This window comes from Cibotium barometz, chromosome 59 (assembly GCF_041138505.1).
Source record: "Cibotium barometz isolate CiBa-2024 chromosome 59, ASM4113850v1, whole genome shotgun sequence".
Classification (NCBI taxonomy): domain Eukaryota; kingdom Viridiplantae; phylum Streptophyta; class Polypodiopsida; order Cyatheales; family Cibotiaceae; genus Cibotium; species Cibotium barometz.
In genome coordinates, this window is record NC_141104.1 from 5,754,407 (window position 1) to 5,778,270 (window position 23,864).

Here is a 23,864-nt window from a genome sequence, read left to right on the forward strand (position 1 = left end):
ATAGATGCCAGAGTCTCTCCCTGGCGACCTTGGCCGGTGGGGGGTCAATGTGACACTCATGTGCTTGAAATCTGATCTTCCTCACTCTCTGTAAGGTGCATCCACTGAAGTCCTCCAAAGGGGGCTATGATCTCTCTAATATGCCATGGGGACCAATCGAAAAAGTGAGCAAAGCACAGCTTTCATCTGTGCCATGAACTGTCAAGAGAATAACATGTCGAGGAAATAGGCCCAGCCACTGCGCGGGAAGGGGGGGGGGGTCGGCTCTAGGGTAGGGGTCACCCACTCTTGAGGAATAGCAGAGTCAATGTCGAAGCTAAGTTTGTCTCTGCCTCGGATCCCAGCCAAGCCTCTTTCCTGAGCCTTACGGGAAAGCTGTGTGAATGCAAGCTTATTACCAAGGGATTTGGTAGGTCCTATGCTTAACGCTTCCCAGGATACATGAGTGTGAGCCCCCAGCATGTGACCATTGGGTAAACGGATCAGGGGGTGTTGAAGACGCTCCTCCGAGGAAATCGAAATTGACTGCTGGAGGGCCGGCATGAGGTGATCCCAAGCTTGTATGTTTCGATGGTGAAGTGAAGCGTAGATTTCCATACTATTGGGCAATAACAGAAATACCTTAACCATTGGATAATACCTCTTCTCTACCACCTTTGTCAAAACCTCCTTCCAAAACCATAAAACCACTTCTAAAAGTTAAAACCACCTTTTGATTTCCTCATCCTTTTCCAAAATCCAATTGTATGGATGGAATGAGCAAAGAATGAGGAGGCTTCTCCCACTCTCAGAAATTCAGCAACTTCATAATCCAAGAAGACCATAAGAAGAAGAGAGGATTTTTTTTCCTTGTGCGCTGCCCGTCGGCGACCTCTCTCTCTCTCTCTCTCTCTCTCTCTCTCTCTCTCTCTCTCTCTCACTCTTTTTTTTATTGTTGGGCTAAACCATTGGCTGCTTTACTTTCTTTCTCTTCGTGAAGGCTAGCGACAAATCTGTCCTTAAAAGTTGGGCTAAAGCCGCAGGCCCGCACATCTCTGTGAAGATCCATCTGGTGCTTTGCAGCCAAGGGTCCCCCAGGCTTAGAGTACGGGCTGAAATCTTGGCCAAGAGGAATTCCTTCCAAGGCTGACCACCTTGGAGAAGTCCTCTAGCAATCAACTTGCCTAGTAGGGCACGACTCTGAATGGCAGGGTCAATGATGCCTAGGCCCCCTTTGCGTTGTGGTTGAATGATCACTCTCCAGCCGCCTTGGCCCGGGTAGGCCTCCCTCACTATCGGCCCACAAAAAGTTGCGGATCAACTGCTGTACTTGACCAATGCAGGCTCGGGAGAAGGCCCAGCATGAAGTAATATACCACATGGTGGCAAGAAGGACCTTGTTCGGCACCACTACTTGTCCGGCTAAGGAGAGCTGCATAGAACTCTAGTACAAAAGCTTCTTGCGAATGCATAGCAGAAGAGGGGCTAGTTGCGAGAGTCGTGAGCAGACTTTGAGCGCCCCCCTCCCCCCTCCCCCCCCCCCCTCGTCGGTCCGTTCTGTTGGCGTCGCCTACATCTCCCCCTCCCAGCCCGTTGTGCGCCTTGTCGGATTTTGCGCCTCACATGATATATATTCCAAGCCTTCAGGGCGACCCCATTATGTAGCGATAGGAGTATTTCGGCCTTCCAGGCCAATGCTTCATTTGTAGACAGATGGGTCATCTGGCAGAGCTTTCCCTCTGCATCATACTAGGAGACCGCCCCCAGTGGTTCCCCCTCCTACTTCCCGCTCAAATCCTCACCAAGGGGCCACTCCGGTTGCTGCTGGCCGAGCACCAAAGCTAAGCGTCGCCGCCTTGCGCGCCAAGCTGCCAATATGCAAGAGGATTCGGTTATGTCAGAGAACTGTTTCGAGCACTTATCACAGCACCCGCCCGCAGAGGGTGGACCCCCTTGAGTCATGGAGCCCCCCCCCCCCTCCCCTCTTCCAATTGGCGGTCAATTCCTTGTCACGAATTCTCCTCTGGCCCTTAGTGCCCAGTGGGCAGGTTGACCCCACCCTCTCCTTCCCTAGCAGCCTTCCTCTCCGATGGATACCTCTCAGTAGCATCCCTCTCTAGCCTCTCCGCCTTCTTGCTCCCCCTCGCTCCCTCCCCACCCATGCCTCCGACTCTACCCATAGTCGCTCCATTTGCCCCTCCACCCCCCTAGCGGCCCCCTTTCGCCTCTCCAGAGCATTGCCGTCGGCCCCCTGTAGCCCCTGATCCGAAGAGGAGATAGCCGGCGAGTTCTGTTCGTCGCCTGATTCATCGCTTCTCAGAGCTGGTGGAGATGACCATCGTGGCCTCACGAGTGAGGGCTCTCCCACCTGAGTCTCTAGGCGAGCCCCCTAGGATCTTGGGGCAATCTATGGATTATAGTTTCTTCCGGTGTCTTCTGACGGAAGGGATAGAAAGGTTCGAGGAGACTGTAGCCCCTATTCGGGTATGTGTGGTCTTCCACCACTCCAAACCCTCTACACTAGAGAATGGCACGATGATCTTCTCTTTCCCCTTGAGCGCAGCCCCCGAGACAAAGTGGGATCCAGAGTCAGTGGCCGCTACCATTCAGGATCATGCAGTTGAGTTATCGCATCATTTGTAGGATCTCCGCATCACTGATGTTCTTACTCATCAATGGCCTCTGGCCAGGATGGAGATAGGTGGATCAGCCCACAGAGACGAGGGAGGGGAGATGGTGACCTCTAGCGTGGAGGTGCTGCCTTTTGTGTTCATGCATACCTCTCTCGCTGTACCTCTCTCCCCTTCTTACGGATATCTCCATTGTGATTGATGGAGCATGGAGTATGCATACTCTCGCACTCGGGCAGAGTGGCAGTACATGGAGGGCAGGATCCACACCCACTTGGCGCGACTTCGCACCAGGACAAATTATGACTATTCCCCATCTAAGCCTGCACCCAAGACTCTTTGAGTGGAGGGCAATTCCAGTAGTTCTGCCTCACACAAATATTGATATGAGGATTGTCTCATGGAACATTCAGGGCTTAGGGGGGCCTCAATGCTTTTAGGGACGAGGCATCCTTAGAGGAGAGCTACAGTGAGCTATGGTGGGGGGACCTATCGACATTCTTTTCCTCCCGGAGCACCATCTTATTGGGGGGCGTACTTGCTGCTGCGGGAAGATTCTTCCAGGTAGGAGTCATAATTTTTGGTCCCCATCCTTTGGCCTTGTAGGGATGCAAGGAGGAGTGTGTCTCTCTGTCAGTGAGCAGCTGCTGCCGGTTGTGACATGATCAGGTTTCATAATTCTAGGAAAATGACCTATGAGACCAAAAAGGTTACAACAATTGGTGGATCTGATACAATGTCTGTGTAAGAAAAGCTAAAACAACTAAACAACTAACTGAAACTGAAACAACAACTATGAGAAAAAGTAAGGTACTAGGAGCTCCTAATGGATAGCATCTGGGAAGGAAAACTCCAGCAACAAAGGTAAGCATCATATACATCACTATCCAAAGATGTCTCTCATTGGTCGATGGCGGATATCCTCAATGACCTCCATGGTGAGTACTCTGACTGGACGTCTCCCATGCCATGCTAGTATGGTTCTGATCCTCTGTTGTGTAGTCTCCGCCGATGTCGAGATGTGCCTCTCATCTTGGGGCGCCTGGACCGCCCCAGCTCTATAGCCCGATCAATCAGTGTACCTCTGGTGCGGCTATACTCTGGGGCTAGCTACAATGCCTGTTGGCCTGACTGCTCAATCTCTGGTCGAAAGAAGTCTATAATCTGCCTCTGTAGGTGTCTCTCCCTTTCTGATCCCCTCCTTCTCAAGAGACCCTCTCTATGTCTACGTAGCTCCAGCAAGTATAATCCGAGGCATCTCTGATCCTGGTATCTCATGACTCTCGAAAGTGGTCCGAAACCCTCTTTGAACAGGCAGTGAAAACGGCCTTGTATCTCATAATATACTGGACAGTGACATATGTAATGTAACTCTGTCTCTGGCTCCATCTGGCACAACTGACAAATCCTGGCATCAGCTGGTACTCCTCTGAATCTGCCAGTCTCAATCTCTAGCTGGTGGGAGGATGTGCGCTTCCGACCAATAGCAGATGAGTATCCATGTAGCTGGGTCTAATCACAAACCCATCCTCCGTGAGCTGGAGAAGATGATCCATCTTCGTACCAAGCTCGTGTGTCGGCTGTATCCATGTCCTCCTAGTGTCCAGCTGAGTCAAGTCCTGCCTGATAAGTCTGGTAATCTTTGCCCGTGTGAGAGAGAGGGAGGGTGCATCCAGGGAGTACTGAAATGGAGGTAGCGTGTCCATACTAAGTTGGAACCAAGCTGTCATGTGTGCATACCAACATGATCCGTCTCCCTGTGATGCCAACTAGCGTGAAGACTCCAGGGCTAAGCGAGCATATCTGTCTCTAGGGAGAGCCCAAGTGCTATGCATAAAGGAGACTGATTGAGTGAGTGCCTCTACTACCAATGGGGGGGCAGCCATCTCTGCACGGATAATATCATGTGGTACGGAGGCCTTGGCCCTAATCATCCGGGAAATCATAGAAACCAAGGGCCTCTCCATACATCTCCATCCATCAGTGCTACCAACTCGGCTGTGGTGATCCACCGAGGGTCCCCATATCTCCACTCCATACAGCATGGCTGAAGTGACCAAAGTGTCAAAGAGCCAGAGCTTTGTTCGAGGTTCCTGAAACTGAACCTGCGAACACATCCTCTCTAGTCTCCCGAATGCTGCATAAGCTCTGGTCAATCTGGTCTCCGCTGCTCTCCTCAAGGAAAATAGTGGGCCACTAAAAACCACACCAAGGTAAGTATATGCATCTGTATACTCCACTGTCTCCTGACCATATGTAAAGGTGGGTGCTGACCTCCTAACCCACTGTGCTGTGGTGTTAAACACCATCACCTTGGTTTTACCAAGGTTAACAGACAATCCACTGTCTTGTGCAAACATGTGCAATGCATCCAAATGACGCTGCATCCCCTCTGGAGAATTTGAGATCAACACAATATCATCAGCATACAGTAACAGCAGAATCCATGTCCCTGCTAGGTGTGCTCCTCTGTCACTCCCCGCTCTACATAGTCCGAAACCTTATCCACATACATCCCAAATAAGGTGGGAGAAAGGGGGCAGCCCTGTTTCACCCCAATAGTGGAGTGATCCATCTCAGATATACCCTGAGTAGTACGTACCTGCCCCACAACTGTCCTGTATAAAGCCATGATTCCCCAAATCAGCAATGTGGGCACTCCCATCTCCTGTAGTCGGCGCATCAGTCCGGCTCTCGGTACTGTGTCAAAAGCTTTGCGGAAATCCACAAAGCAACAATAAATTCTCCTGCCATATGATCTGCCCCCCTCAATAATTGCTCTGAGTGTCAAGATATGGTCGAGAGAGAGAGAGAGAGAGAGAGAGAGAGAGAGAGAGAGAGAGAATTATATGAAACGTCTTCAAAAGACCATAAGGTCTATGAGACATAAGGGATTACAAAGATTGTGTTACAAAAAAACTGGTAAACAGACGAAAAAGACAAAATAATGCTGCCTACGTAAAGCCCTAAGGCTTTGGGACTCGGGACATTTGTACATCATGTAGCTGGTGTGTCCATGCCATCCACATCTACATGAGATCTACTGTTTTTTTTTTCTTTGGGGGGGGGGAGTCCGTTACCGCTCAAATATGTCCCGGATATGGAGCTGCTGTGTCGAGGGTCCGCACCTGGGCTGGATGTTGAGGCCTGTCGGACCTGGCATGCTCTCTCAATGGTGACCCCTCGTTGATGGGTGCTCTGGTAAGGCACTGGCTGGTCTGCTTGAGCTGGGGCTCTTCCTGCTCATAGGTATGGCGTCTAGTCACCTCGGGGGTTGGCTGGGCAAAAAACTGTGTGAGGACTCTCTATGATGTGTCCCGTCCTGATCTCTGTGCCTTGAATAGTCTATCTGTGTGGTGACGCATCTCCAGTAGAAATAGGCCTAGGCAATGCTGATCCTCGTAATCCATCACCTGAAGAGTGGGCCAAATCCCTCCCTCAATAGGCAATGGTATCGGCCCTGAATCTCATAGTATATTGTGCATTTGCAGATATAGGTACGATGAGACTATCTCCACCACTCAATTTCTCTTTGCTGCGTAGACATATGTTTATGTTGCTCCCAAAGCAACAGCCTTGTAACCCTTAACTATCTTTTCTTTTAGAGGTTTGCGAAAATCCTCCAAAACAAGTCTCCATTACGCCTTATTTTAAAATCAAGGTTTTGGGCACAAAAAATCACAAAATTTCAGCATAAAATGCATGTTTTTGGTGATGATTCTGAGGCTTCACTGATGGTATACCTCTTTGACATGCAACAGGATGTGGCAGCCACACTTGCAACTGAAGAAGCAGATGACTTGGGACAAGTCTCAAAGTTGCGTTCTGCCTTGGAATCTGTAGAACATAAACGGAGGAAGGTGAAAAGATTATGCTGTTCATCTGTTTGCTATCTCTTTTGCAGACAGGGCTTAGTTGCTCATCCACTTAAATGTCATACTGCAGGTCCTACAGCAGATGCGATCTGATGTTGCACTTCTTACAAAAGAAGAGGGCGGTTCTCCCATCAGGAACCCGTCCACTGCAAGTGAAGACGCAAGAATAGCATCTCTCATGTCACTGGAGGATATTGTTAAACATGCTGAAGTGAGTCATTTGACTTTTTCATGATGTTTTTGAGTTAAATCATGTTATGTGGAGGGGAATCCGACAAACGAAGATGCTTGATTTTGCAGGAGATTAAGAGAGAAGCTCCTGTCAAGGCGATTTTTCCTGCCAAAAAGCAGATGATGCTCTCTTCCCTACACGCGCTATCTGATCGAATGCCGTCTCTCTTGTCAATAGATCATCCTTGTGCTCAAAAACACATACTGGAGGCAAGGAAAGTTGTAGAGGTGTGTATCAATTGTGTACAGTTTCAAATATCTGCGTGGGTGCATGGGTGCATGCATGCTAGGGGTTATCATATTCTGTTGCCTTGTCTGGTTGCAGTCAATAGCTGAGCAGCGAGAAGGTCCTCATCACACACGGGCAAGAGCTTTGGGTGATGATGCCCCTGGAGAGTTGTCGTCCTTGTCGGGTGACTGGGGTGAAGGTGCTATCATAGGAGCAGATGGCGACGTCATGCAGTGGAGCGTCTTGCAATTCAACAATGGGTCTGCTAACCCTTTTGTGATCAAGTGTGGTGCCACATCCTCCCTTGAGCTTGTCGTAAAAGCTCAGGCAAAAGTTCAGGATAAGAGTGGGAGGGAGATGGTATCAGTGGTGCCAGCGCCCTCGACACTTGCTGGCCTGTCCTTGGAAGAGATCAAGCAAGTGATGACCAGGCTTCCGGAAGCTTTTAGTCAGTTAGCATTGGCAAGGACTGCAGACGGTACTCGTGCACGCTACGCTCGTCTTTACAAAACATTGGCAATCCGGGTGCCTGCTCTTAAAAGCTCCATTCCTGACCTTGATAGGGAGCACTCGCGAGAGTTATCAGCTTCCTCTTTGTCTTTCAAAAGGGCTGGCTAGGTGATTGGTTACACAGTGGGCTGAGGCGTACGGTATGTGGGCATGGACAGTTGCATATGAAACCAGCCGACTTCTATGTGATGGTATTGTGTCCAACCGATTTGCCAATGCCAAAAGGTATAGATTTTATTTTTTTGTATATTAACAACTTGCATTTGTTTGGTGTTGGAGAATATGGTGGTACTTGGCATCATCCCATGGTCAAGGTTTGAAAAACATTAATGGGGGGTTTGTAGATTTGCATTAAACAAATCAGATGTGTGGACCCCTTTCACCTTTGCTGAGGTTGATGAGTGATTGTTTTGCTGTAACGGCCTTTTTGTAAGGCTGCTGTTGTGGCCCGATTATAATTATTATTTGTCCATGGTGTACAGTGAAAGCTCCATAAAAATGTTGGTGTTGATTTTAGCCCATCTATCCTTTTATACTGGTCTGCCTGTTTCTTAAAAAAAGTTGCCCATCTATCCTATTATTCTGCCAAACGTTCATGTGTGCTTAATAGTGACCACACAACACTCTTTTAAAAACATTGGACACTTTTAAGAAAGGTTGGACAGCTTATAACATAAGCATTGTGTATTTAAATGTATTTGAAAGGGATTACTGACAAGGGCACATCCAGCTCTACTTTATTTATGTTGTGCACTCAATTTACATCTGGGCACTTTTTTCTTCTCTTTTTTGAAATAAGATTGGACACATGGTAAAGATGGTGTGAACATGTTTTTTGTGGAGAATTGCGTTGTTTTCGAGTTTCACAGCGTATTGCCTCGGTCGTACACCTGTTGATATAGTCGCTGTAAAGCTCCGTATTATCATACAATCTTGCTTAGAGATTATACTCGTATTCGAGCACAATCTCTCTCTCTCTCTCTCTCTCTCTCTCTCTCTTTGAGGAAGAAGAAGATCCTCCTGTTGGGGCAAACATGGACTTCCAGTGTAGTTAAGCATGGCCAGCCCATTTATTGGTTCGGAGCCAAACATTCGGTAGGAGCATAGGCAGGAAGAACAAGCTATGGATAAGTTAATCTACAGACAAGTCAAATTTGACGGGTCAGGGGTTCCTAATATTTGTTTAAGTAAAAAAAAGCTTGCTTTCCAATTGGAAGATGATTCCAAATTATTTTGTTACGCCAAGAAAAAATCATGCTTTTCAATTGGAAGATGATTCAGGAAAAGCTTGACTTTCAATTGGAAGATGATTCAGAAAGCTAAGTTCGGCAATGTTGTTGTATATGTTATGCTTTTGAGTTAAGTGTTTTTGAGTCCTTAACCCTCGTATACTTTATAAGGAGGAGATTATTGTATGTTTTGTTGAGATGTTCCACGAAATTTGTTTTGGTTATAAGCCAAGAAGAGCTATGGAAATATAGTGGCATGGATATTCTTGCTTTGAGGATTGAGTGGCCCAAATGACTAAAACTATCAACTATGATTTGATTGTGTGTATATGGATAACGCGATTTTGTATCTTGGATATCGATTATTTCCAATCAAGTATGTGGCTATATGCCATGAGGACAATATCAATGTATACAAGATCTCAAATAGAGATGCTTCAACCATGGATTTATCTTCTCATATAGGTTATTCATATGCTTATTATGTGTAAATTATCCTTTTTCGATATAGACAACTTGAATAGTGAGTGTTGTGACTTGTATTAGAGATTCTTTGTTAGATCCAATTTGTATACTTCATTGTTATCATGAGGAGGTTCTAGACCTCATGGTGACAAGGCTTATGGTCCAATAGGCAAGAGGATACACCTTGTCCATGGAGAACGCGAGTGTCAAAACTTGATTGTATTATGGCACTATGTCTAAGATCGGAGTGGCTCATGGATTATATGATAGTATTTGTAGGTTTGGGATTTGGCTCATGGATTATATGACGGTATTGCACATGGGGTTCAAGGTTTGGCTCATGATGGTTTGGCCCTTGAAGACCATGACTTGGCTTGGTAGTAGTAGAGGGAGAGGCGGGCAAAACCTCTGTGGAATTGGTTAAATTCCTACGAGGGGTTCCAGTGCAATATGGTGGACATTGTGGAGTTGGACCCAGACCCCAAGATCTCTCAAAAGACGTAGTGGTACGGGATTGGACAAAATCCTTGCTCACTTTGGCCTCCTTTGCATTGGTGTCTCCATAGGAAGCAATAGAGGTCATAGGTCTAGGAGAACCGAACTTTTCTAGACAACCTAGAAAGGTCTCTCATCAGAGGTGCCTATAACCCCTCCTAGACACACTCACGAGGAGAGGCAGGCAACGCACCTCAAGACTAGGGAGGAAGCCTTGCCAGTAGAAGTGATATTTGGTTGCTCTCTAGACGGAGGAACGCATTGGTGATTTCCCTCTGGACATCACCCCAGCCCAGGACCCCTTCTCTCTCCATCAAGCAGCACTAGGCACTGCTCCCACCACTTACCATGAGGAGGTGAGAGAGTTGAACTTGGGCACAGTAGAGGAGCCATGCTCCATCTTAGTGGCAGCTTGGGTCTGGGAGGACCCTTCCACTCTTTAAAGAATCACCAACTTTTTCAGAGAACACCAAGATGTGTTTGCATGGACCTCCAGGGACAGATCCAGCCATTTGCAGTCACATAATTCCACTAAAAGAGGGTAGTCAGCCAGTCAAGAAGGGCATCTATTGCGTGAATCCAAAATATTTAGAAGTGGTGAAGAAAAAGTTGAAAGAGGCAGGTATCATCGTTCCCATTGAGCACTCTGAGTGGTTGTCACCTACAGTGGTGATTTCCAAAAAGAAGACCAACAAGATCAGGAAATGTGTAGACTTTAGACCCCTCAATCAATGCACAATCAAGGATGGGTTTCCATTGCCCTTCATAGAGCGGGTTTTGGAAGATGTGGACGGCCATGTGCTCTATTCCCTTATGGATGAGTTCAGTCGCTAGGTTGTGATCAATGAGAAGGATCAATTCAAGTCAGCATTTATCACATAGTGGGGAACATATGCTTACAGGAGGATGCCCTTTGGTCCTTGCAATGCCCCAGCCTTCTGCTAGAGGACCGCCATTAATATTTTCCAGAAGTATTTGAATGATTTCTTACACATCTTTTTGGATGACTTCTCTAACTTCAGCGGGAAAAAGGGCATGCCAAGGGTGGTGGTGTTCATGAGGTGCTAGGTCTAGGGTCTCCGCCTTAAAAAATAAAAATAAAAAACAATCTCTTGTTTAGTATTTTTTCCATTACAAAAAAAAGAAGCCCCTCGTAGTATTTTATCCACAAAAAACAAAAAAAGAAAACAAATAAAAAACAAAACAAGAACCACAAACAAAAAAAACCGAAAAATCTCTCTCTCTCTCTCTCTCTCTCTCTCTCTCTCTCTCCTCTCTCCTTATCTCTGTCTTTCACTGACCACCCCCTCTCTCACTCGCGCCCCCCCTCACCTCACCCCATCGACCAACTCGACCCCCTCTCTCACCTCACCGACCACATCCCCCCAGTGTTCGAAAAAAACCCGGGTAAAGTGTAGTTTGCACCTTCAGTTTTCAAATTTTAATTTCTTATTCTACGAATGAAGGTATTCAAAACCTTCAAAAAAAAATTTACAAAAGGTTTGATAACTTTTAATAAAAAAAGGAATAATCAAAATACCTTTCAAACTATAAGAGTCAACGGTACTTCGCCTTTATTGGTTGAAATAAAAAAATTTTATATATCATATTTTTACATTATATATATATTATAAAAATTAATATAAATAAAAAATAAACGTTATGTAAATGTTTATTTTAATCGTTATAGAATCTAACGTTTATAAAATTAACGTTTATATTTTTAACTATAAATTATGGAGTTATTATCTTATCGCTCACTCTCGACGCTTACAGTCCACTCACTCACTGTCGGAACCAGCATCCTCACCCTCTACAACCTCACCGTATCTCGCGAGCTAGACCGCTTCTTGGCCGTGCAGAGCGAGGCCCCCACTGCATTTCAGGTCACTAGGCGGAGAAAAGCAGTCCTCGGGCGACGGAGAAGAGCAAACGCCAGCAGACGGATTGCCGCACATCCTCGAGGCCCGAGCTGACGCTGTGGAAACGATGGTGTCTCCGGTTGGCCACGCCTGCTACCACAGCCTGTGAGCCTTGAGGTCGACCGTCGCTCTGACCGCTCCCCGGACCCCGATTTCTTTGTGTGACGCAGCGACAGACAGAGGTGACTGAATCTGATTATATTGTTATAATGTTATATATATATATATATATTATATATATATACCCCCGATTTCTTTGTGCGACGCAGCGAGCTGTGACAGACAGAGGTGACTGAATCTGTAATCATTGTTACAATGTTATATATATATATATATATATATATATATATATATATATATATATACCCCCGATTTCTTTGTGCGACGCAGCGACAGACAGAGGTGACTGAATCTGTAATCATTGTTACAATGTTATATATATATATATATATAGGCCCGGCAGGCACCATAAGAAAAAGCTTCATTTTATTAAATCGAAAATATCTTTTTTCTTTTTCTGGGAAAATAGACTATGTGAGAAGTGCGTTTGAAGAGATTATTTTTTCAGCAGTTTATCAAAAAAAAAGTGTTGCTTTTCTTGTGCATGGGCTTTTTTCCTCGTAGGAGCTCCGGTGCTATGCCCGAGTCCTCCTGTAACTCCACAGAAGCTCCAATGTCTCTCGATCCCCCATACACGAGGGAATGAGCCCAGTGGGCCTGGGTTTTGAAGAGGCCGTGACGAACTGTCATCACGATGTCTTGAGCGTTTCGCATGATGGGGACTCTAGAGAGAGAGAGAGAGAGAGAGAGAGAGAGAGAGAGAGAGAGAGAGAGAATTGATAACAGACGATTGAGAGGGAGAAGGATTCACATCAGTCAAATAACATGCTATTATCTATAGGTTGTGCAGGGTTGATATAGGTTGTGGCTCGGGTACGAAGTTCGAACACTTCACAAAACATTGATTGGCATCAAACTTTGCAGGATTAAGGTCAGGGTAAATTTTGTTTTAGCTTGCCTCTCTTCATCTCTTTTCTGGCTTGCATCTCTTCTCTATGTCTCTCATTCACAACTACTCAACATCTTTTTTCTTTTCATTTTTAGATATGTTGAGGCATACAACTTGACATGACTTGCTATTTCTTGGTAAAACATTAATTTACAAGGAACATATTAGCATAATAACACATTTCAAATATTTCAGATGGCTTTTGTGCAATCCACACTACTCGGATTTGGAGGATTTAGTAAAGAAGTTATTGTGGATAAGAAGAAAAAAGGTAAAAGGTCAAGTAAAGAAATTGACGAAGAAATTATTGCTAATGATTTTACTATAAGCAGCAAAGATATTGATGAAAAAGAGGCTACGCGTAGAAAAAGAGCTAGGTTATCGTGGTGTGAAAATTGGAGAAGTGAATTTCATTGGCAGGAATTTGATAGAGAGAAAGCACGCATGTATTGTAAGGTTTGCATGGAGGATCTTAATTGCAAAAGTGAGTTTGCAACAATAGGTGCACAAAACATGCAGCATAGTGCCCTAAGTACACATGCACGCTCTCGCACACATAGGTTATCATTGATTTGTTCTATGTCAAGAGGAAGTCTTGAAGTAGGATTGAGCAAACAAAATGAAACACATGACGAAGAGATTACTAATCTATTTCGTACTGCCTATTTTCTTGCTAAAAATGATATCCCATTAAACAAGTTTGTGCCAACATTAGAGTTTCTGCGAGAATGCAAAACTCCCAATGTACCCGAACATATGTACAACAATGATAAGAGTTGTGCAACTTTTGTTCAATATATTGGAAAAGCATTGTCACATAATATAGTAGAACGATTAAAAAATTCTCCTTGTTTTGGGATCATGATAGATGAATCAACAGATATATCTGTCGATGAGCACATGATAGTATATGCATCTTATCTAGAGAATCATTGTCCACGTACATCTTTTTTTGGACTTGTAGATGTTATTGGGGATCGTACTGCCGAGGGCTTGTATAATTCTTTAATAACATTGATCTTAGAAAATGGATTGGACTTAAGAAAGTTGGTTGGATTTGGATCTGATGGTGCATCCGTAATGATAGGAAAGAGATCCGGGGTGTCTACTAGATTAAAGGAGTCTTGTCCTTTCATGACATCTATGCATTGTGTGGCTCATTGCACAAATCTTTGTGCATCTAAAAGCATAGAAAAGTTTCCATTTGCAAAAGCTATTGATTCCACAGTTAATGAGGTCGCAACTCTTTTTAGAAAGAGTGTCATCCGCAAAGAGAAATTAAAAGAATTACAAGAAGAATTTGAATGCTCAATAATTCAATTGGATAAAATTCATTCAATTAGATGGTTGAGTAGATCAATGGTTTTAGAGCAAAGTTTTGTGACTCACTAGAGCCTCTTCTTGAGTTCTTTGAGAGTGAGAATCTCGTAGTCTTTAGCAAATTGTCTTCTCTAGAACTCATTTATGCATTACATTTCTTAGCAGATCTATATTAACATTTGACAAAGTTAAGTAAAATATTTCAAAAGTCATATGTTGATATTACTAGTATTCCTGGCATTGTGAGTGCTGAGATTTGTGCATTGGAAATAGAGTTTGTGTCAGAACCGGATATTGACATGAATGCAAGAAAGGAAGATACAAGGGGTTTTCCTATTATTCCTGATTATGGACCAGAGAAGGGTTTTCTCCATGGTTTACGATCTTCAATAAAAGGTGACCATTTTCGTAGCAAAAAGATATCTCGCTCTTCTGATGGCTCTGATATTAGCTTTCAAAAAGCATTCACATTAAGTGTTATTAAAGATTTGAAAGAGAGATTTGTGGATAACTCTACCTTGGCTTGTTTTAAAATACTCTCTCCATCTTGCTATCCTCCTGGAAAGCTACTTGAGAATTTTGGAGCTGATGAATTAGACAGGTTGATATCATTTTATGGAGAAAGCAAACTTGCAAACGGTGAGTTAATGGAGAAATTTGTATATCCAATAATCTTTCATTTTTGGCACTCATAATACACTACTGTGTTGTGCTCAAGCTTCCTCATCTTCTTGAAGTTGTGTGTGCATTCCTGCAACCCTAATTCCAACAATTGGTATCAGAGCAGGCTTCCTCCTCCCGGGCAGCATCACCGGCACCTGCCGCTTCATCTCCTCCGATTGCAACGAGGTTTCACGAGCGTCTGCAGGTTAGTATATGCCGTGGGTAAGCCCGTAGGGCTTGGTCGTTTCAGAATTTTGATCTGAAGTCATTTCGCCCTCCGTTTTTGCATTCCAAGTACTGCGCAGGCAAAATCGTCCTACTGTGCAGATTTTCTATCAAGATTAAAATCTGCAGGACAGGTGCCCATTCGTCTGTTTTGGGCTGTGCTACATAGCACAGGTCGATTTTATACAGGTTTACCTCTTACAGACAGCATTTACATCTAGTAGTACAGTCATTGGCCATGGCTGACAACAATGATGTATTCCGCATGTTGGCTGCTGAGGATAAGTTGGATGGCACCAACTATCCATTGTGGGCATATATGATGCGACATGTATTGGTAGCAAAGGGGTTATGGAACATTGTGCAGGGTATTGATGCACGTCCTATTGTGGCTGGGAATGCTGCAAACACATCAGAAACAGGTACTGTTGATGATGGTGCAGGCACAAGTGCTGTAGCAGCTGTTCGAGAACCACCACTTTCAGCAGAGCAGATTCGTTGGGATGGTAGAGATGCGCAGGCTCATGCCTTGATTGCGCTGTCTGTCAAACGTACCATTATCCCACATATTCGCTCCTGCAGGACTTCTAAGGATGCTTGGGATGTACTTGCCACATTGTATCAGGCAAGAAATGAGGCTCGTGTTGCTTACCTCCGAAAACAGTTGGAGAGTGAGCATATGAACGAAGGTGATTCTATGGATAGCTTTTTGACAAAGATCAAGGATTTCAAAGAGCAGCTCATTTCTGCAGATGAAATCCTGTCAGACAGTTCACTTGTGCAGACTGTTTTGAATGGTCTACCAGATTCTTATCAGGGTTTTGCTTCCACTCTTCGCTTGATGATGAAAGGCAATCCCAATGCCTTATCATTTGAGGAGTTAGTTTCTGTTTTGCTGCAAGAAGACCAGTCAAGGCAAAACAGGAATATTATGCGTGTCGCAGATCAAGCTTTCGTTGCTAGTCAGAGAAGCGGGAAAGGTAAAGCTGGCTTTTCTTCTAGTAAGCAGAAATCTGCAAATGCTGCGCAACCAAAGAAGGAAGACAAAGATGAGAAGAAGGGTGACAAACAGAAGACATTTTGCAAGTACTGTAAGGGAAATGATCATGTCATCAAAGCATGTCCTAAGCTGGCTGCGAAAGAGGCTAAGAAGAAAGAGGCTGGTATGGCTGTTGCAGATGCCTCTCCTTCTAACAATGAATCTGCTAATGTTGTGCTAGATACAGAATGGGCATTCAATGCGCAGTGCAGTTATGACCCATCTTTGCATGACACATGTATGTCTGCACTAGATTCAGATGTATGGTACTTTGACAGTGGTGCCACTAAGCATATCACCTCGCAGCGCAGTTTATTCACTTTCCTTGAGTCTGCTCCCACAGGGAATACTGTCACTTGTGCCAATAACTCCTCTTATCCCGTTGAAGGAGTTGGACAGATTGTGCTGAATGTTGCAAATGGCAACACCTTTACACTTTTTGATGCATTGTATGTGCCAGGGATCAAAAAGAATCTGCTGTCAGTCTCCGCATTTGCCAAAACAGGTTTGGTTGTAAAATTTGTGGATGACAGATGTACTGTTCATGATCTCTCTTGTGGTGACATCATTGTAGCATCTGGTTCACTATGTCGAGGGCTGTATAAGCTCAATATGGATGGCAAATGTGTAGAGGATTCAGCATGTGCTATTATGGATACGCAGGCTATTTCAGATGCAAAACTGTGGCATGCACGTTTTGGTCATCTGAATTTTGCAAGTTTGCTGCGCCTGCAGAAATCTGAAATGGTGTCTTCTTTGCCTAAGCTTGAGGCACCTGTCAAGCATGTTTGTGAGGGCTGCATATTGGGTAAAATGCAGCGTGCTTCCTTTCCCAAAGATGGATCAGTGAGAGCTGAACGCAGATTGCAGCTTGTTCACAGTGATGTTTGTGGTCCTATGCAAACTCCATCATTTGGAAACTACCTTTACTTCGTGACTTTCATTGATGATTTTACCAGGCATGCATGGGTATATCCTTTGAAGGCAAAGTCCGAAGTGTTTTTGTGCTTCAAACAGTTTTTGGTTATGGCTGAAAATGTGTCAGAAAGTAAGATGGGCACCCTCCGTTCAGATCGAGGGGGGGAGTATATGTCTTCAGAATTTAATGCATTTCTGGCTGAGCGTGGGATAAAACACCAATGTACAGTGCCGTATACACCACAGCAAAATGGTGTGGCTGAGAGAAAAAACAGGTCTCTCATGGAAATGGCAAGATGTATGGTTAAGAGTCAAAGTCTACCACATGGTTTTTGGCTTGAGGCTGTCATGTGTGCCACTTATGTACTAAACAGGTGTCCCACCAAAGCATTACAGGTTGTCACTCCATATGAGGCTTGGCATAGCCGCAAGCCATCTGTTGGCCATTTACGTGTTTTTGGTTGCCTGGCATATGCATTAGTGCCTGTGCAACATCGCAGAAAATTGGATGACAAAGCTGTCAAATGTATTTTTGTTGGATATAGTGCTGAGAGCAAAGGCTATCGTTTGTATCATCCACAGACAAAGCGCATTTTGGTTAGCCGTGATGTTGTATTTGTGGAAGATGCAGTTCAGCCCTTGGTTTCATGTACTAAGGAGACAGATATCAGCTCACGTGATGTCTATGATACATTGTTGCCTCTTTTCAGTGGTGCACAGTCAAGTGCAATACCTCATGAGGCAGTTTTTCAGCCTATGCAGGTTTTAAATGATGGCACAGATCAGCCTATATCTGATGCAGATGTGCATGATGCACTTGAGGATGAGAGACAAGAGATTGAGGGCTCTAGGAATATGCCTAGATGGCTGGTGCAGACTTTGCGTGACAGCAAGTTGGATGCCCCTTTGTCTAGTCGCACTCGTTCTGGCTCTCATGGTGCCTCTTATGCGTCAGATTGTTATGCATTGGCTGTTTCTAGTATGTGCGATGAAAGTGAGCCTGTTTCATTTGATGAGGCACAAAGTTCAGAAAATTGGATGGCTGCTATGCAAGCAGAATACGATGCTATTATGAAGAATGGTACATGGTCTTTATGTGACTTGCCCCCTGGCAAGAAGGCCATTGGCACTAAGTGGGTATACAAATTGAAGCGTAAGCCTGATGGCACAGTGGATCGCCATAAGGCTAGGCTTGTTGCAAAAGGTTATGCTCAAGAGAAGGGCATTGATTTTGATGAGACTTTTGCTCCCACATGTCGTATGACCACTGTTCGTAGCATCTGTGCATTAGCAGCTCATAATGGTTGGAATGTACATCAGCTGGACATAAAGACTGCGTTCTTAAATGGAGATTTGCATGAGGAGGTGTATGTATCGCAGCCTCGTGGTTTTGTTCAAAGAGGGCAGGAAAACAAAGTGTGCAGGTTAAAAAAGGCTTTATATGGTTTAAAGCAAGCTCCACGAGCTTGGTATGAAAAAATACATGCATATTTGACTGCACATGGGTTTCAGAATAGTCCAACAGAAAGCACTTTGTATGTTAAACGTGTGGATGGTGTACATCTAATCATTGCTCTCTATGTCGATGACATGCTGCTCACAGGACCAAATGAGAGTCATATTGCTGATTTTAAGGCTGATTTGAATGCCTCTTTTGAAATGTCAGATTTGGGGCATTTGCATCATTATTTGGGGATACAATTTAAGCAGTGTGATGGAGGTATTGCTTTGTGTCAGACAAAGTATATTGAAACATTGTTGCGGAGATTTGGCCTTGAAGACTGCAAGCCTATTGCTACTCCAATGGAGACAGGTTTGAAGTTGAGTCTTCATGATGCTGGAGATCACTTTGATGTCACACTCTATCAGACAGCTGTTGGTTGCCTCATTTATGTATGCATTACGAGGCCAGACATTCAGTTTGCAGTCTCACAGGTGAGCAGATTTATGCATAGCCCAGGCATTAAGCATTGGCAGGCAGTGAAGCGTATCTTTCGCTATTTGAGTGGTACTCGGCATCTTGGGTTGTTTTATCCCAAGGGGGGATCATTGCCGCCAGATTTACATGTTTTTTCAGATTCTGACTGGGCTGGTTGTTATGACACACGCGTGTCCACGAGTGGTTTTTGCTTCATGCTTGGAAGCTCATGCATATCATGGTTGAGCAAGAAGCAGCCTACTGTGGCCACTTCTAGTTGTGAAGCTGAGTACAGGGCAGCTTTCACAGCTACGGTTGAGTGTGTGTGGCTCAGACGCCTTATGGCTGATTTGGGTGTTGGGCAGCCATCTGCCACCACCATCTTCACTGACAGTCAGAGCGCATTGGCAGTTGCGCGGAACCCAGTGTTCCATGCTCGTACGAAGCACATTGAGGTGCACTACCATTATGTCAGGGAGAGACTCTCTGCAGGAGAGATCAGTTTGGCTTATGTGCCAACACAGGATAACCTTGCAGACCTTTTCACAAAGGCTCTGCCTCGTGAAAAGTTCGAAGCTTTTCGCAAAGCTTTGGGCTTACTCCCTTTTGTGGATTCGTCCACATAGCTAGACACTTCCCTATACATGAGTGCTAGCTCTTGTTCACCGCATCACTCCAGGGGGGATTTGTTACCATATTATAGTAGTGATGTGTGTGAACACACTTAGGACCCCCGGGGCACTTTTTCCCTCACTAGGAGGTTTTTCCCCCGTGCATTGTATATACGCCCATTATCTTTTAGGGTGGGTTATCTTTCATTTTTGGCACTCATAATACACTACTGTGTTGTGCTCAAGCTTCCTCATCTTCTTGAAGTTGTGTGTGCATTCCTGCAACCCTAATTCCAACAATATCTCTTCGAAGAGAATACCTTACATTCAAGATTCAAGCCACTAATGATTGGAAAGGGTGGAATTTGCGGGACACTTGGTCTTACATAAGTAACAATATCACTCTACAAGAAAAGTATGAAGGGTTGCTAAAGCTAGCGCAAGTTGCATTAGTCCAATGCTCCAGTACTGCAATTTGTGAGCGTGGCTTTAGTATACAGAATATTATCAAATCAAAGTTGAGGAATAGATTGACGACAAAGAGTACAACTTCCTTAATGCGAGTATCCATCGAAGGTCCTCCAATGTCAGAGTTCGACTTTAGCTCAGCAATAGAGCTTTGGAGGCTTGATGCCATTACGACAAGACATGCTTTTACAAATGAAGACTAAAAGGTATTTCTAAAAACTTTAGAGATTAAATACATTATTAATGCCTTCATAGCAAAGTACTAACGTATAATACAATCTTCTTTTCATTAGGAGATGGAGGAGCATGAAGGATTTGGGAGCTTGTGAGTAAAAAAATTTCAACTAGTCTTAGCTTCTTTTAGGACGCAATGCAATATTTGTAGTGCATTTATGCACAAGCATGGATGATATTCTTGTGAAAGCAAAATTCTATTTTCTTTAATGATAAATATCATTTTACTCATGAATTTGGCAATCAACAATTTAGTAAATTCTATTGATGTGACCAATCATTTTGTTGCGAGAGTGTTTTAAAGTCGTTTTTAAGTACATTCTCTTGATACTCAAGTTATTTTATCGCAAGAGTTTTTTAAAGTGTAAAATTCTGAATAAAACTTATAAAACCTTCAAGAATTTTAGAGAAAAAATTTTACACTTGGCAATATAAGAACTTACTTTTGATTTTTCAGATTAAAGGTATAAAAAGATATAGGATTTTGGTTTTTTTCGAACACTGCATCCCCCCTATCTCTTCTCTCCCCTCTTGCTCGCTCACCGTGTCACCACCCTCACTCTCCCCTATTGCTCACCATCACCACCCTCTCCTTCTCTCTCTCCCCCCTCCACTCTCTCGTGCGCAGCCGACCCTCATCCCTTCCCTCATCCCTTCTCTCTTTCGTGCACCCAACCCACCCCCCTCACTCGCCCACCCCCTCTCTCGCCCACCCCCTCTCTCGAGGATCACTCCCCACCCTCTCCCTCTCACCCGATCCCCCCCTCTCCTTTTCTCTTGCGCAACCCCCCGTCGTTTGCCACCTTACCGCCCCCCCCACTTAATCCCCTCACCGACCACCGACCACCCCCCCCCTCTCTTTCTGTCTCTGGCGCAAACCCCCCACGCCCCCCTCATCGACCAGTCGCTCATCGGACCTCCCCTTATCGACCACTCCCTCTCACCCGAACCACCCCCCCTCTCCTCTCTCTTGCGCAACCCCCGCCCCCCCCCTCCCCCACCTTGCCTCACTCCCCATCGACCCCCCATGCCCCCTCTCACCCGCCCCCCCCCCCCCCCCCCTCGTTCGCAACCTCACCGCCCCCCCTTGCTTCACTCCGCACTCACCCCCACCCCCCCTCACCGACCATTCCCCACCCCCTCCTTCTCTGCCTCCCTCCTCACCGACCACTCCCCACCCTCTCCCTCTTACCTGACCCCCGCTCTTCTCTCTTTGCCGCACTCCCTCCCCCGCGTTCGCCACCTCACTGGACCCCCTTGCTTCACTCCCCACCGACCCCCACGTCCCCCTCATCGACCACCCCCGCCCCTCTCTCTCTCACCCCCCCCCCTCCTCTCTCCTCTCCACCATGCAGCTTCCCATGACCAACCTAACATGCTTTCGCTGCTTTTGGAGAATGGGGCTATGGTGGATGCATTGAATCATCACAAACAGACACCATTGAGGTTTGCTTGCAAGAATGGAAGAGTAACTTGCATTGAGTTGTTGGTGGAATGGGGAGCTAATGTCCTCAATTTGATGCATCCCGTGGGAGGACTTGCTTGCACTACACTACAAAAGTGGGCACCTTCACTACCTTCGGATAATCTTGAATGCTACCCAATACCGTCACCCAAACTTGGGGCTTTGCCCGGTTCATCAACGTTCGAGATGGGAGTTGAGCTCCCCCTTTACACCTTGCGGTTAGGTCCTGTCATCCAACTGTAGTAATGGGGCCCTTGTTTGTGTAACAACAACAAAATCTAGCAGAAGTAGCCTTGGATTTGGGAACATGCGTTTGCATTTTGCGGCCCGAGGTGGGTCAAGTGAATGTGTGAAAGAGCTTGTAGCATGGGGTGTAGATAGGTTGCAAAGAAACTCTCAAGGACGCACTCCTTTCACTATGAAGTACTATAACACATCATGTACAGCTCTTCTCAATCTTTTGACTAGCATGTGCGGCTCTTCTCAACCCTTTGACTAGCATGTGTAGCTCTTCTCAACCCTTTGACTAGCATGTGCAACTCTTCTCAACCCTTTGACTGCAGAGCCCTTGGTATGATCATCTCCGTGGAAGTTTATGAGTTGACCTTGAAGCGCAAGTTATGTTGGAGGCTGCCTTGGCACATGATAATGATGCTTGGGAGAAGTGGATCTTTTCTATTAATGAGAAGCGGATCTTTTCTATACTGGCCATGGCCACGTTTCATTTTGTATCTTTGTATGCCTGGACTTCTTGTCGGAAGTTTTGCCTAGACGAAGTGGCCCGTGATTATTGTTTAGGTGGTTTGTGCTTCTATTGGGGTAAGAGTAACCTTCATGCCGGATACGTTGCCTGGGCGACGACGAAAGTGGTAATACAGGTAGTGATAGCTTGTTGGATGCAGGCGACTGCAGTGGTAATATAGAAAGAGATGGCTTGCTGGATGAATTTGCCCACACAGGAGCTTAGTTCAATCATTTTTTCCACAACTAGCTTGCTGGATGAAGTTTCCCAGGAGCCCAATTGAATCATTTTTATTATTTGCGTATCTCTCTAGAAGGTTTGCCTGTAAAGATAATTCTATGAGGTATGCTTAGGAGCCCACCTATCGGATGTTTTTCCCGAGGTGTAGCTAGCCAGAGAACCACTTGTTTTTTCTATGGCATTCACTGAGACGGTGAATTGAGTAGCGGTGAGCGACCTGTGGACAGGAAGCCAGGTCCTCCACACTCCACCAGGAGAAACTCCTCCCACTATCACCTCCAACCGCTGTCACCGCCGCTGGTGCCCTCCAACATCTCCGATCCATCGGTTCCTCCGACTACCAGTGGCACTTACGACATGCATGCCAAACTGCAAGAGATACTCATGGAGGAAATAGCCCTCTCCCTTTCCCAAGACAGGGCGACATCCTCTTTGAGCACCATCTGCCTTTTCTCGAAACGGAAGATCTTCCCGCTATACAACATGATGAGGGGTTGGGACTTCAAGGAGGAGGACACCCAAGGAGGAGTTAAGGGGAGCACTCTCTGAGCACATTCTCTCTTGTATCATTCTTTTTTGGCATTTTGGCATCTCTCTTGTGGTCTTTTGTCTATCTATATTGTCTATCTCTGTGTGTGTGATGTGAGGAGTGGTCAGTGGGTGTGGTGTGAGTGAGTGGCACGTGGGGATATTGCGGTGCTAGGAGGTGGTCAGAGAGCACATTAGATGGTGTGGAGCATAAGTCTTGCATGTCTAGCTAGTGAGGTTGACCCATCGTGAGAGGATCCACAGTCCCCTTTCCCCAACCATAGTGGTTGTGTAGGTAGTCCATGAGTTTCATAACGAGAGGACCGACGGAGTCATCCACACACCTGGAAACAAGAGCTGCTACCACCACGGTCCTTTGAATTCGAATTCACCAATTGGCTCTGTGAACACATCGTCTTAAATTTTATAAAGGAGTCACCCTATCTTTGGGTGTAGCTCCACCAATGAAGAAGCGAGAACAGGACCTAAAACCTCAAGGTTCGCTCCCACAAGAAGCGGTCAAACTACGTCAGATGCCACAATGTTTTAACCATTTAGTGTCGATCTTGAGCTAGGTTTATCCCGAATGGACCATGACCAATAAAGAGCCTAATAACCCCACTTATGGCAAATGAGACCTGTCTCTTTTGTTGTACCACCAAGTTCAAGTGTTCCACAAACACCTAACAACACGTGCACAAAGCGCAAGCAGGAGTTCAACTCTCCACATGAGTTCAATATAAAAGTGCTTTCACCACGGAACCAAGTTTCAGTTCTTCTCCGTTTGGAGGAGGGATAGGGAACCCGCCACTAAGAGTCAATGTCGGGGACTACCTCATCACAAAGGGAAAGCATTCACATAATCTCTCCTCAACTACAGCAAGCCAGTAGTGTTAAGGCAAAGCGAGCCAAGGACAAG

The 23,864-nt window shown here is 45.4% G+C and overlaps 1 protein-coding gene and 1 long non-coding RNA gene across 2 annotated transcripts in view; both read left to right on the top strand.

Annotated features, from left to right (window-relative positions):
- LOC147605409 (kinesin-like protein KIN-14B) overlaps positions 1 to 7,970 on the top strand; it is a 110,630-nt gene extending 102,660 nt beyond the window's left edge. The window contains exons 20-23 of the mRNA XM_086793696.1: positions 6,371 to 6,469; positions 6,555 to 6,695; positions 6,785 to 6,943; positions 7,041 to 7,970. Coding sequence (XP_086649822.1) covers positions 6,371 to 6,469; positions 6,555 to 6,695; positions 6,785 to 6,943; positions 7,041 to 7,562 — 921 coding nt within the window. The 3' untranslated portion in view covers positions 7,563 to 7,970. The remainder of the gene's footprint in view (positions 1 to 6,370; positions 6,470 to 6,554; positions 6,696 to 6,784; positions 6,944 to 7,040) is intronic.
- Positions 7,971 to 19,572: 11,602 nt separating this feature from the next.
- On the top strand, positions 19,573 to 20,475 carry LOC147605410 (uncharacterized). The gene is made up of 3 exons (XR_015265189.1): positions 19,573 to 19,942; positions 20,030 to 20,061; positions 20,428 to 20,475. It is a non-coding gene; the product is annotated as an uncharacterized LOC147605410 (long non-coding RNA).
- The last annotated feature ends 3,389 nt before the right edge of the window (positions 20,476 to 23,864 follow it).